The sequence below is a fragment of the Solanum dulcamara genome, chromosome 6, assembly GCF_947179165.1.
Source record: "Solanum dulcamara chromosome 6, daSolDulc1.2, whole genome shotgun sequence".
Classification (NCBI taxonomy): domain Eukaryota; kingdom Viridiplantae; phylum Streptophyta; class Magnoliopsida; order Solanales; family Solanaceae; genus Solanum; species Solanum dulcamara.
Genome location: NC_077242.1, coordinates 1,064,829 through 1,080,929, shown reverse-complemented (window position 1 = coordinate 1,080,929; position 16,101 = coordinate 1,064,829). Strand labels below are relative to the sequence as shown.

At 30.6% G+C, this 16,101-nt stretch overlaps 1 protein-coding gene across 1 annotated transcript; it reads right to left on the bottom strand.

Moving 5' to 3' along the window:
• Nucleotides 1-219: 219 nt before the first annotated feature.
• On the bottom strand, nt 220-6,627 carry LOC129891780 (mitogen-activated protein kinase kinase kinase 18-like). The gene is made up of 2 exons (XM_055967265.1): nt 5,118-6,627; nt 220-372 (listed from the first exon to the last, which is right to left on the bottom strand). Exons 1-2 carry the CDS (start codon nt 6,411-6,413, stop codon nt 220-222), a joined length of 1,449 nt encoding a protein of 482 aa, XP_055823240.1. The 5' UTR covers nt 6,414-6,627.
• Nucleotides 6,628-16,101: the final 9,474 nt, after the last annotated feature.

The following is a 16,101-nucleotide window of genomic DNA, read 5'->3' as shown; positions in this document are numbered from 1 at the left end:
AAAGAGAAAAAGCAAGAGCAAGAAGAGTATTAACATGTGTTTGGATGAAGGTATAATGTTTGTTTTTCTTGTATATTTCAAAGATTTATTGGTTTTTTGTTCCATTAATAGAGAAATCACTGACAAAGCAAAGATGAGCAACCACCCTTTTACAGAAAATCTCATTTTTCTCTGTCGCCTCATTCTTCTTCATTTCTTGGCTATGCTAGAATTTCTTGGCTAGTCACCAAGATTGAAAGTCTGTTTAGCAGCCCAAGCAGAGTAATCAGATGAAGCCTTTTTATTAGTGGCAACGTTGTAGAACCAACCAATTGGACCACTGGGTTTGGAGGTTGCGCTGTTGTAGAAGATGATGAAAAGAGATCGTGGAGGCTGCGTTGTCGTTGAAGAAATGAGGAACAAATGTGAATTTTAGGGCTTTAGCTGAAAGGGTACTTTGGGAATTAAAATGAAATATAAAGGATATAAAAGTAATTTATATGGTCAATGAAAATGACATTAAACCATCCAAAAAAAAGTTAGGATTTCCAACTTTTTATTTTTTGGATGACTTTAAGAACTTTATGGCTTAAATTTAGCATTTTAAGTTGGTAGCCAAACACCACAATAAGCTAAAAATGACTTATAAGTTGGTTTGATCCAAACGGGATCTTAGAAACTTATTGATTTGGGCCGACAACTGGTAACCTGGGCTTTGAGCCCATATTTTAGAAGGTCTTGAGTTGGGCCTAGTTAGCCTATCTTCAAAGAAATGGCAAGAACATAGGAATTGCACCCAGTAGCCAATTTTTTTACATGCTTTTTGGTGGACGTTGGCCGTGTTTTATTGAAATTTGAAGAAAAAAAAATTAGTCTTGAGATTTGGAATTGTCTTTGACCAAGAATACAAATTGAAGTTATTTTATATTTTGTATGAGTCATTTGGAGTGAAAAAAGTGAAAGTATCTTTTTATTGTTTTAGAAACGTGTTTTACATAATTGAACTCCTAAAAAGGAGAAAACATTTCATGACTATATTCAGTTTTTTCTAAATTATTTATCTTTTAACCATGTTATCAAACTTCATACAAAAATGATTGTTTCTTCTTTCAAATTTTGTAATACTTGAATGTCAATTATAGCTTTGACTTTGAATGTTTTACTTGAACCAAGGATTTAATGAAAATAATTTTCTATCTTTGTAGAATAGGAATAAGGTCAGCATACAAACCACTCTAATTTCGTTTGTAATATATGTAGTGTAGTGTTGTGTTGTTGTGATTCTTGAATGTCATTATGATTTTTATACAAAACGTCTCTTTTCGTGATATATATAAGTAAAATTGAGTAATTTTTTTATTATAAAAAATAATTTAGTAACTTTCGTGATGCTTTTAGATAAAATTGAATAATTATTTCTTTACAAAAAAATAATTCATTTATTTTAGTGTAATAAAGTAAAATTTGAGTAATCATTCTCAAAAGTTAACCGGAATTTTAAAAAAATATGGTATCGAATGCTCCAAGTAATCCAACGTAATTGATTGGATATCGTGATTGTTGATTTTGGAGAACTATTTTAATTGTCAAAAATGTCAGCCAAGTATTTTTTTCTACCAAAGATTCTATAAAACTTTTTAAAGATAAAAAGAATATTCACAAGTACAGTATTTTTTATAGAAAAGTTAGCATCATGATTCACTCCTAAGGATACAAATAAAAGTAGTTCATGATTAGAAGAATATGGAATAATATAAAATAAAATGAAAAGAGGAATATAATCAGATTGCAAATGGATAAAAAAATAACTATGATATTTGAAGAGGGGATAATCCTTACATAGACTAGGTGAAGTCATTGCTTAAGTCAGGGCTATGACATTAATTTATTGAAAAAATTATGTAACTAGGTAAAATTATCAACTTATTTATGTATAATAGCTATAATTTAAAAATATTATAAAAAAAACTACATTTTTTTATTACAAAATATTTGATTTTAATTATAATTCCTATACTCTCTCTCTCTCTGTGTATGTGTGTGTCTTCTAATTCTTCCCTTTCCCTCTATATTCCACCCATTCTCTCCCATTACAATTTTTTTCTCCTTTTTCTTTTCTCAAAATAAAAAATATTATTTATTTATTTATTCGTCATTTGTATTGTAAATACCTTCTTAGTTTTCAAGGCTTATCTTGCATTTCTGTCAGAGGCTGTTTTCCAAACTTGAACTCGTGACCTTCTCGTCACTTGACAACAATTTTAACAGTTACTTCAAGGCTTTCCTTCTCTTTATATAATTTGAATGATATAACAAAATTGTATTCACAACTTATTCGACATATAAATCTCACAATTATGTATTCCGAATTATTGCAAATAGCAAAAATAAAAGATGAGTATCACAAATTTAACTATGATTTGGAATTTAAATTAGACTATATTTGGATGAAAATATCATTTACTTGAACAATTTTGGTTTATATAATAACTGCGATGTCTCCAAACGACTATTGTTTTGTAAGAGAATGGTGGAAGATTGATTATGAACCGCTCCAAATTTTCTTACAATATATATCAACGTTTTTGAATTTTTTACCAAATATAATCCTTAATTTACTATATTTAGTTAGGTTGTATATATTTTTTTTATGCATCACGAGAAAAATACAGAATTTAGAGGCATAGCAAATAAAGTATAGTTGTGTCTTGCAAATATTGAAAGTGTAGCTATGGAATCATATTTAAGACTTAAAGTTTGCTATTTATAAAACTCCCTAATTTATTTGAATTTGCACTAGAATATGCTTTATGATTCCTGACTAAAACAGCACTCACAAAATAGTTGAAATTTTCTCCAATCTATAATCACGGGAATATGGTGAAAATTTTCTTGTTCTTGTTATAATGTTATAATCCACCAAAGCGTTGTTAATTTCCAACACTGACCACCCATGAAGCGCATTTTTTAATAAACGGTACAATCCATTCAAACATTGATATCGGAAAATAGTTAAAAATGTCTTTAAGTTATGTGAAATTGAACAAAAATACTTTTAGTTAATAGTTTGGTTTATAAAATGTCAATGATGTCAATAATTCAGTCCAAAATATCATTGTTATTATTCAATGGGTCAAAAGTTTGTCCATCTGTCACCTTTGATAAAATTAAAATTTTACTAAGCTAGTCTCTCCTTTTTTTGAAGTTTAGAACTTATAAATTCAAAATCTTTGATCCGCAAGATATGTTACTTACCACCTGTTTTGTATTTTTTTTCTATTTGGTCGGTTTCTAGATAAGAAGAGCTACGTCCACAACAATATGGAGCTTGACACAACCACCCCACTAGCATGGCTGGGGGACCAACACACTAGTTGCACCATTTGGAAAAAGTCAGTGTTCTTTGCTTCTTCAAGGTATGAAATCATTGTTTGGCAAATTGAGTAAACCTTAATAAACCAACCCCTATTCTTCCAAACTCCAAAAGACAAAAAAATGTTGCCCAATTCAAAGTGGATTTCAATGAGTTTAGTATAAAGTCTACGGAAATAAAGTTGTTTTTTCTTTCCGTAGACTTTATACTAAATTAGTACATGAATGATAGTTACGTATTCGATAAAGTCCAATAACTTTAGCTCAAATTTTATATTTATGTTAAAATTTCATTTAATATGCATAAAACTAATTATGGTTTAGAACTCATGAACTAATTATTATTATTTTTGTTCTGCTTCTGCTTTCTTTATACATATAAATTGAGTTTTGAAGATAATTACATGATTTGAGCCAAACTTACTAAGTTCTATCGAATCCTTAATTACTACACCAGCTCCATTCCTCTGTGTAAGACATAATACTAGGACAATCACGATTTTTCCACTGATATTTTAATTTAATCGGTTTGAAAAGAAAAAAAATAGTAATTGTTTCATACGGAAAATTTAGGAAATTTCCACTATTTCAATGAAAATCTATATTTCACAATGTATTCTTTTATTGAGCTGGTTCGATAGAAAATGAATGAAAAAATTACGTTCGCACAAACTTTCCAATGATTTGCAATGATTTTTTTTTTATATTTCTAATAGTAATAAAAAATGAGAAGATTTGAACTTTTTTCGTACTTATAGCTATAACATCAAACTCTGATTAAAAATGAAAATATCGCTTATTCAACTCATCATTACACTTGGTGGTCCGTTGACTTCATTCCATAGCTCTAATTCGCACCTAATCTATTCATTAAAATAAAGATGGTGTCAAATGCATTGGCCCAACGGAAGAAAAAACGATATAATTTCCCCGTTGACTTCATCACAAAGTTGATCCATTCACCTTATCTTATTCAAACCATAGAATGCTCCAAATGCAATGGCCAAAAATTAGTTGACTCTACTTTTCCTCCAAAAGTCCTTTGCGTTCACACTCAACAGAACAATTACTTCAAAAAAAAAAAAAACACTCTACGCCCACTTTTTTATGTTTAGGAAAGTAGAAGTCATATAGGGTGATGCAATATTTGCTTGTGTGTAAGTTTGTTCATATTTTTTATTCTAAATTAAGATAAAGAATGAATCTCAGAACAATTACTTTGTATTTATGATGATTCTTCACGATATAATAGAAAATATATGGTTGTATGTATCTGCCGACAATAAGATTTTTTAATACTAAATAGTGTAGTTTCAACAGTTGGAATTTTATTTATTTGCCAAAATAGTGAAAAGATGTGTTGCACCATCAAGTGGTTTATTTAACGAAAAAAAGACCAAAAAAGCTAAAATAAAGTAATAGCCTAAAATATCTTTACAGGACAAGTGCATGTAATTTAAATCTAATAAATTCTAGTCTTGTTATTTACAATATTTTCCATGTCACAAAGACACAAAGTAAATACTTACTGGCATTTATCTAGAGTTGCCTTGTTAATGATATGAATTACAAATAGAATACACAAACATTATTTCTGTCTCCCGGAAGTAGAGATTGTTTTCGAAATATTCTCGATTTAAGGATATTAAATTAAAATAGTTATGAATGAGGAAATAGGTGAAGAAAATATGACAACTAATATGAAAAGCGATACAAAACATAAAGAAAAGGAACAGTAACAACGCCAGATGAGAAAGTGAACTCACATTTGGAGGAAAAAGTTTTAATCTTTTTATTTCAGAATCATTGAACTCAGATACAAAAACATCTCCAACACTCTCAGGAGAAATAATCAAATTCATCCTACGACTAACAGTATGAAAAATGCTAATAATCTCATAGTTAATGCAATCAACTAAAAGAGCTTCTAAGTTCAATGAGACCACAAACTCATGTTCAGAAAAAATTATTGACACTGATGTTTCCGTATCCAAGAATTCTCCAAAATCATCGATCAACTCGCAGTTTTGCTCTGAAATTATCGAATTTTCTTCTGTATCATTGCATCTAACTGTCACCCAATCTTCTTCCTCAATCCAATTAGGCATCAAAGAACATGATATTCCCTCATTACCAATCAGCTGTCTGATCCTATCTGCAGCGGAATCAACGGTGTTGGTTGATTCTAATGAAGAAGATTCCATCACCTCGAACGAATTCCAAAATCCTTGATCCAAAATGCTTGTAGGAGAATCCCTCTTCAATTCTTCAACTGTCCAAGAATTAGACTCTACAGATTGCAGAAATGGGTGTTGAAGAAGTTGTTTAGCCGTCCAACGCTCTTTGGGACATTTCATCAAGCATTTGCCGAGGAATTCCCTAGCATCGTTTGATAAACTGTTTGGGAACTGTGGCAAATCCCCTGAATAACCAATTCTATACAGAGCAGAAACAGGGTCCTTGATCTCAGACCAAGGAACTGATCCTGTAGCCATCTCAATAATTGTGCAACCAAATGCCCAAATATCAGCAGGAAATAGTTGTTCTTCGCCTCGAGCAACTTCAGGTGCCATGAAAGCCGGTGTACCGGAAAACCCAGAATTCCCAGCATTTTTTTCATCTCCCAGCAATTTCCCACATCCCAAATCAGCAATCTTGATATTCCCATCTTGGCCAATCAAAATGTTTTGCCCCTTCACATCACAATGTACAACCCCAATTGAATGAAGATAATCCAACCCCTGTAGGATTTGTTGAGCGTAAGATTTGATCATGGATTCATTCAACGAACCTCCTTGTTTCTTGATCAATTCCGAGAGCGTTCCACCTTGTACATACTCCATGAACATGTTGTAAATTTCCTTATTTTGCTCAAAAGCGATGTCGAAGCCAAAACACGTGACTAAAAACGGAGAATTCAGCTTAGAAATTAGAGAGTATTCTCTTTGCAACATGTTAGATTCAGTGGATTTAACAGCAAAGAGCTCCCCTTTAGAATTGGTAGCGAGGGACACGGTGGCGGATGAGCCACGACCAATTATCGGACCCTGAGTCCACTCCATTGAATCAATTGGCTCAGCTCGACTTGTCTGTATTTAGCTTGGAATTGATAATATAAGAAAAGAGAAGGTTGAGGATGTAGACTCAACTTTTAGGCAAATTCTAATGAAAAAAAGTGTATGCTTGGTGGTGATATTTATATGGTGGAAAATATTTTGCCTACAAATGCAGCTAAGAAGTTAATGGCTATTGAGTGGAGTTGGGGTCTTCTACAAGTAGGTGAAGTGTACAAAGAATCTTCATTGTATTTGAACCAATGACAGCAATGTATTTGCTTTTTTGTACTTTTCACTATTAAGTCTTTCCTCTTCTTTTTTTTTTGATCAAAATTTAAAATTTATTAATTTAATTCAAAATTTAAAAATATATAAAATTTTTGATTAAAATAATTAAATTCGATCGTATTCATAATTTCTACACTAGTTTTGCCCCTCTTCATAGCACATAAGAATGTGATATATTGATCAATGAAATAAATTAAAAATCATAAAATTTTTGATTAATTATCGATAAAGACAAAAAATAGTAGATGATTTCTTTCTCGTAAATCTAAGTAAAGAGCGGAGCTAATAAGGGCTCGGGATGAATCCCTTTTGATGAAAAACTATGTTATTAATATACAATTAAAATTATTTTATTAAACCTCATTCGATTTTTCATGAATTTACTTCTTATTATTTTGAATTCACTTAATAAAATTTTTAGCTTCACTATTGATTTAAATAATAATAAACCAAATTTATCAAATTCTTATATCGATACAAAACAATAAATACTTACTTATAAAATTAATTGAGAATACGCCTTTCTTGTAATTTTGCCTCTCCATCTAAGTTTTGAGGCAAGACAAAACTAAGTGGAAAATAAACCACGTGGCGGAAGGGAGGAAGGGTTTGACAGCTTTGGCCGACTGCGTAGAGACGTTTCCTTAGCTAAAGAAAAAAGCCGTCCACATGAAGACACGTGAGAATGTGCCTTTTTAATTGCGCTATCACCGCTTTTTGTAATATCTGGCCTATCATATTTCTCTGCTTTCTACTTCGGATTGCGGCGGGTTTTACTGTTTGAGGGACCGCGCAACAGACCACGCTTTAAATCTTAACCGAGTAAAGTGCTATATTAATTAATGGAAAATTTACTATTTATATTAATAATATATTTTTTTACTAAATACTTATAATACAATTTTAATACATATTAGCGAAAATGATTTTTAAAACTCATATACTACAAGTTTTATTCATGGATAATATATTTATTACATACTTTAATACACTTATAATATATTTGTCAATTTCTTACCAAACAAGTATAATATATTTTAAAACACTTATAATACATTTATATTGCATGCATAATTCACTTTTAATACATAGTATATATATCATAATATTGCTATATATTACTATAAATGATAATAAATAAAAAATATCGCTAAAATCAGTAACTATTTATTAAAAAATGTTTTTCCTAGTAATTTTTTCTTAATTAATATGCGGAGCGGAGCCTCCGTCTCATTTTATTCTGTGTGAACATATCCTCCGTCCGTCTCCATGGTATGTGATATTGTATAATTATAAATTATTTTATTAATAAAAATTTGATCAAATAGATTATAACTCAGAATTCAGAAAGGTCAATACAAGTCTTTAAACTAAGCTAAGGAAGACTCGGTAAGGCTGCGAGTGATTGCAGTTTTTTCAACGTGAAACTAAGAACACAAAGTATGTTCACATGATAGACCAAACAAACTTTTGTTCAAATTTAAAAGTCCAACTAAAACTAACTACTACTAGAAGCAAAGTCTTGAGAATTTTATTGGTAATGTTGATACAAAGTCAATTCATCAAATTTAATTCAAGTCCAAAGTCTTGTACATTCACATTACCCTAACAATGCCTTTAAACTTGCCGGCAATTTCGTGAAATGAATTATTTTTATCTAAAATTTGTTCAGTTAGTAAACTAAATAAAATATGTTGGAGAATTAACATTTTAATATTAAAAATGTTACTATATTAAAAGGTTTGACTGATTGTGATATACCCTTTGCATATATAACTACCTATAAATAAAGTTGAAGGGGTATTATGAATTATGATACATTAATTTAACCCAAAATGATAGTGTCATGTCAAGAGAGAGTTCATCTTTTTTTCCTCATAATATTAACTATTAATTCCACAAATTATTTCTCAATTTCTCTTTGAAATGCTACTGATCATCATGCATTGTAATAAATTGAGAATCCAAAATATTATTAATAAAATATTTTTATTTTTATTTTTTAAAAATAATTTATCAAAATAACATGAATTGAGTAATATGAAATAAAGGGATTAATAAAAGCAGGTGCTCATGGCTTAAAACTTTAATATACCGAACGAAGTAAAGGCATTTATGCGCCAACCTGACGTATCATATAGCTCAGCCAGGAAAAAAGAATCCACAAAACACAATTAAAGCATTTAGTTTCTTGTCGTTTTGGTCGAACTACCACCACTTTTTTAAAGTAATAATAAATATTGCTGTACACTAGTTTGGTAATTTAGGTAAAAAGCTAGAAGAGGGTAAATTGAAAGCCAATTAAACGGCTGCAAAGTTGGTATAACAAACTTCTTTTATCACCAGTAGTTATAGCATCTTTCCATATTAAAGTAGATTCCACAAGCTCATAAGAACAGTTAAGCACAACCGGCCACAACTGCCCCTCTCGGATAAGATAAGCCTATATGGACAGGACGGAGCTAGTAAGTGTTCAGGGGTTTATTTGAATTTTTTTTGATGGAATTATATTATTAATAGTAGATATTGAATCTTTTTCGAGTTATTTGTGTACTTACTTTTTCATATTTTGAACCCGTTAATGAAAATCCTAGTTTTGTCATTTTGTATTTCATATATATAGGTTTGATGGTAATATTATTTCATGAATGTATGCCTTGTATAGTCTATTTAAATTTGAATTGGTTATTGATTTATCTATTTATTAGCAAAATTCATACTAGCCAAACTCATTTCATTTGAATGAGTATAAAAATGGAATTTATCGCATAAATTGAGATTGGAGGAATATTTTTGGAGTGCATATACTTCTTGTTAATAAAGCACATACTACTAAAACGCATGTAAGTTTTGAACAAATGTTAGTTGATAAGTCACGTTTAAATTATAGGCAAAACGTGAAACTTGTTTCATTTTCTGTGATGGTGACTTCATTTGTATCATTACATGTAGCAAATTATAATTACAGTACTTATAAGAGAAATAAAACAAAAAAAATACTATAAAAAGAAAGAAAAAACTAAAGCTAACTTGTCATAACTTTTTCGGGGTATAACATGTTTGATCAAAGTTTTTGAATAGTTACTAAAACACTTTATTGTTGCTTTATCATCCGAAAACAATATTTTTCAAATTTGATTAGTTAAACAAAATTATTACGTATTCTTCAAAAGTATTTTGGCAAAAATCACTTATGACTAAAAATATTAATTTTGAAAACTCCACCAAAAGGACTATATTAGTAATCACTTATGTTAGGTGCTATATTTATGAGATCAACTAACCTATTGTACAACAACTAAAACTCTAATCATAATTTAAGAATCTTTTGCACCCTTTAAATATATCTTGAATAAATGACATTAAATACAATGCATATGTCAGCCAAAGCCCTTTTTTTCACTCAGTATTTTGATATTTGCATTCAAGTCCGATAAAATATAGATCCAAACATTGTAAGATCCGTTTCTGAGAGGCGAGAGCAACGCTCTCAATAATATTTTTTTCATTATCAGAAATTTGAATTCGAAACTTCAATTTAAGAATAAATGAATCTAAATTATTCCATCACAATTCATATTAGTCGAGTCATATTTATTAGGGAAAATTACGCGGATAAGCAAACATATACTAGTTAATTAACTAACATAGGTACAGTTTAAATTAATTATGGCTCACGGCAAACATCTAGTTGTAATTACAATTTGAGTTTTGTATAATCGGCGCGATTATACAGTTGAGTTTTGTATAATTTGATCAATTTATATAAATAATATGCGCGAATCGAATTGTATAACGAAATATACAAACACTCTCACTAGGCAGCACATTAATTTACTAGTAAGATGTATGACAAGCAGTAGAACGTGGGCGGTGACCACTCTCACTAGGCAGCACATTAATTTCGAGTGAGAATGTAAGGCGTAAGCGAAGCCAATGAGGCCAAACACCTTTGATTCACACCTTTTATCATCATGCCCATTCCCCTCTTGCTGACTAAAAAAAAGGCTGTGCTGAAATGCGTTGGTTTCACAGCTGGCTTGTGACACGTTAAAAAAAAAGGCAAAGATTCACGCCATTTTGGAACTCTTAAGATCCTTTGGGTAACAAAAAGCACTTGTAGCTTTCTTTTGGTTTTTTTATGTGGTGTCATTCATAACTATTCGATATTTATATTAATGTCCAATTAAATTTAGATTTATATAAAAAATAAATCTCATATTAAACGATAAAGTATAACTCAATAAAAATGATTTCATGATACTTAAGGCTTGAATTGGAGACTTCTAATCATTTCGTTATAATTATTGATAAGAAGCAATTGCAATTATTCATGTAATATGTACTAGTACTATTTTTTAAAAATTTTATGTTCAGTCAATATCGTCACTTACCTCAGAGGAGAGGAGTATTTTGTCCAAAAAATGTGAGTTTATACCAACAAGAATTGTGGTGGAGTGATAAGTACTCTTTCATCCTTAATCAGATGTTTCGAGTTTGAATTCCTTTGGATACAGAATCGTATTTGGTTGAGAGCGTTTTACCTCTCAATGTGAAACTTTCAACGGGCACCGGACACCAAATAAATAATAATAAAAGAAATGTGAGTTTATATTCTTGAGGATAACGCTATCCAACTACAATATTCTTTTCCTCCACAATGAGTGGGTATATTACACACTCATTTTTCGTTTTTAAATTCATCACCGGCCGCCGCTGGCTTTGCTTTAATCACACTCTACCCTTCTACGCTGTGTGACTTTAATTTGGATCGTCCTACTATGTCAGCTTTAGTAAACGAGAAAAACATGTGCCCCCTCCATTTTTCTTTTACTCTTTTGTATTAATTTTATGATGTTATATTTTTAATATAACAAATTAAATATTTTGAAAAGTAATTGTAATTTATAATAAGAGTAAAATAGGAATTAAGTGATAAATTATTATTTGATTTAAATTCATCTTGATAGGCATATTATTATACATATAAATTTTCTCAAAAGAATATGCATTCATTTCTTTCTTCCGATGAACAAGTAAAATTGAACAAAAAGGAGTATTATTTATTTTCCGATTATCTCTTCTTGATTTTTTCAGAAAAAAGATATGGTAATTACTTTTATTTGTTTTCGTATTTATAACTTTTGAAGCTTTTATCGTGGCTTGTTGGCGGCCACACACAAGTATTTATGAACATTGAACAGGCTAACTGCCTAACTGTATAATCTACATTAGAATGCCATGCTAATAATTAGTCTATACGTCACGATGCTAAATGAAAAGTTTCAAGACATTCTGCTCATATTATCACATTTTTCGTTCTTTTTTAAAAAAATGAAAGAAAAAAAAACTAAAGAATTAGTTTCTGTTATGAAATAAATATGGTGGATGTTCATTCACCCTTTTCTCCTAACCCAATTATTCATTTTTTAATTTTGTAAATTTGGCTATAAATAGTCATACCAAAAAATGAAAAGAATACACAAAAACACAAATAATTATCTCTCTCTTTATCTTTGTCAATTGTCTTTCTTTCTCTTTCTCTCTTACTTTCTTAAATAATTGATATGTTAGTTTGTTTTATAACACGTTATCAGCACGAGCCTCCATCACTTTGAGCTATTTTAAAAAGGTAACAAAAGGGTAAGAATTTTATTTTCTTAAAATGTCTAATATCTCTAAACTTGAATTTGTTACTCTTGATATATCTGAAAAAGGCTACTCATCATGGGCACTAGATGTCGAAATACACCTTTAATCGATAGATCTGACAGACACCATCAAAGATGACAATATGACATTTAGTCAAGACCGTGCCAAAGGCATGATATTTTTCCGCCACCATCTTGGCGAGGGGTTAAAATTACAGTACCTCACATTAAAAGACTCACTTTAACTGTGGAAGGATCTAAAAGAAAGATATGATCACTTGAAGTTGGTCATCCTTCCACAAGCACGTCATGATTGGCTCAATTTGAGATTACTAGATTTTAAAAATATAACTAAATATAATTTTGTCTTGTTTAGAATTATAGCACGGTTAAATTTATGAGGAGAAGAAATCACTGACTAAGACAAACTTGAAAAAAAACATACTCTACATTTTCATCTGCGAATATGCTTCTCAGCAGCAATATCACGAAAATGGTTTTAAAAAATATTCTGCATTACTTTCCCACCATCCTATTGCTGAACATCACAACGAACTGTTAATGAAAAATCATGATAGTCGAACCGTTAATTCTTTGCCACTCCCTGAAGTGAATCAGACAAACTATAACCAACGAGAAAGAGGTCATGACCCCAATCGTGGTCGTGATCGTGGTTGAAGAATAAATTATAATCGTGATGCTCGGCTAGCACCGAGAAATGATCAGCAATACAAAAAAAGAGTGAAATGCAAAAAGCTATACCAAAGAAAAATTCAGAAAGTATATGTCATAGATGTGGAGGTATGGGGTACTGATCATGGACCTGTCGGTCATCAAAACATCTGGTTTAGTTATATCAGGCATCCTTGAAAAGAGCAGAAAATAATCCAGAGATAAACTTTATCTCTGAAGACAATACTAAGCCTATGCATCTGGATGTAGCTGATTTCTTCAATTTTACAGAATGAAATATGAATATTGATAAGCCTAATAATATTTAAATAATTTTATTTTTATTTGTCTATACTAAATAATATGTTATATTTTTCTAATTCATGTAAATAAATAAAATTTGTATAATGAGTCATGTTTTAATTATAATGTTTACTTTATTTCTTTTTTAAAAAAATATTAATATGCCTCAAATTTTATTTGAATCAATGATCAATCACGAAGATATTTGTGTAATTGATAGTGGAATGACTCATGTCATTTTTAAAGACGAGAATTATTTTTCCTACTTGCTTAGAAGAAAAAGCAAATGTTACTACAATTTCTGATAATTTAAAAATTATTGAAGACTCCGAAAGAGCTACTATATTTTTGCCTTAGGGGACAAAAATTGTTATAGAAGATGTACCGTTCTCTTCGAAATTCGCAAAAAACTTGTTAAGCTTTAAAGATATCCGCAGAAATGGATATCATGTTGAGACACTAAATGAAATGAATACTGAATACTTTGGTATAACCAAGAGTGTCTCAGGCTAGAAGTATATTTTGGAAAAATTACCAATTTTGTCGTTTGACCTATATTATGCAGAAATTAGTGCAATTGAAGAACATTTGATCGTAAACCAGAAGTTTACTGATCTAAGTACATTTGTGCTATGACATGATCGAATAAGTCATCTTGGATCAATAATGATGAGATAAATTCTTGAAAATTCAGCTAGACATCCGTTAAAGAACCTGAAGATTCTTACGAATGATGAATTTTCATGTGCTATTTGTTATCACGGTAAATTAATTGTCGGACCATCAATCCTAAAGGTTGGCATCGAATCTCCTGACTTTTTAGAGCGTATACATGGGGATATATGTAGACCAATTCATTCACCTAGTGGATTGCTTAGATATTTTGTGGTCTTAATAGATGCATCATCGAGATGATCTCATGTGTGCCTCTTATCATCTCGCAACCTGGTATTCGCAAAGTTATTAATACAAATAATAAGATTAAGGACACAATTCTCTAATTAAAGCTATTCGCCTTAATAATGGTACAGAATTTACATCCCAAGCTTTTGATAATTATTGTTTATCAATTGGGATAAAAATTGAATATCATGTTGCTCATGTTCATACTCAAAATGGTGTTGCAGAGTTATTTATTAAGCGACTACATTTGATAGCAAGACTTTTACTTATGAAAACAAAATTACCGATTATTGTATGGGGTCATGCTATCTTACATGCATCAGCACTTGTACGTCTCATACCGATAAATTAGAATAAATATTCTCTGTCACAATTAATATTTGGTCATGAATCAAATATAGTCCATCTATGAATTTTTGATTGTGCGATATATGTGTTTGTAGCACCACCACAACGTACAAAGATGAGCACTCAATGAAGATTGGGCATATATGTTGGGTTTGACTCACCCTCAATAATTTGCTAGCTTGAACCGTTGATAAGAGACTTATCTACTGCTCGATTTACAGATTGTTGGTTTGATAAAATAATTTTCTCGCAATTAGGGGGAGAGAAAAAGGAACCCAAAAGTGAAATTGCATGAAAAGTTTCATCACTATCTCATTTTGATCCACGTATCCGCACATGTGAGCAAGAGGTCCAGAAGATCATCCATTTATAGAAAATAGCAATTCAAATGCGAGATGCATTTACTGATTTAAAATGGATAACTAAGTCATATATCCCTGCAGTGAATGTGCCTATCCGGATTAATGTCCCTAAGAACCATCTACTAGTATCGTAGCTTTTGAATCCCAAACACGCCTGAAGCGTGGTAGATTATTGGGTTCAAAGGATAAAAATCCTAGAAAGACAAATGTGAGAATTAATAAATATGATACTACAAAAGAACCTTCTGAAGAAGGTCAAGATTTGAGTAATCCTGATATCTTGAAGAAATTAGTGAACCCGAGACTCAAGTGAATGAAAAACTTTCAATAAGTTCTACCAGTGATGAAATAAATTTAGATCGATCAAAAATTATGATGGATAATGTTTTTGCATATAATATTGCACTTAACCTCATGCAAGATAGTGAAAGTCTTGAGCCTAAATCCGTCGAAGAATATCGACGTAGATGTGATTGGCCGGAATGAAAAAAAGCAATTCAATCAAAATTAGAGTCACTTGTCAAATGTGAGGTTTTTGAATTTGTAGTTCAAACCCCTGAAGGTGTAAAACCAGTTGGCTATAAATGGGTTTTTGTGCGAAAACAAAATGAGAGAACTGAAATTATAATATACAAAGCACACCTTGTTGCACAAGGATTCTCTTAAAGACTCGGGGTCAACTATGAAAAAACATATTCACCTGTTATGGATGAAATAACTTTTCGATATCTCATTAGTTTAGCCGTACATAAAAAACTTGAAATACATCTAGTGAATGTAGTTACAACTTACCTTTATAGTTTACTTGATAATGAAATTTACATGAGAATCCAGAAGAATTAAAATTGTCTAAAGCATGTACCAAGTCACAGGAGTTGTACTTAATTAAATTGCAAACATCTTTATATGGTCTAAAACAATCAGGATATATGTGGTATAATCGCCTTAGTGAAGAGGTCCAAAAGGCAATTGAATATCTAAAAAGAGAATTTGAGATGAAAGATTTTGGAAAGACAAAACTTTATCTGGATCTGTAAATTGAACATTTAGCAGACGGAGTCTTTATCCACCAATCTGCCTACACTGAGAAATTTTTTAAACTATTTTACATAGACAAAGCACATCCATTAAGTACTCCAATGATTGTTCGATCACTTGAAGTGGAAA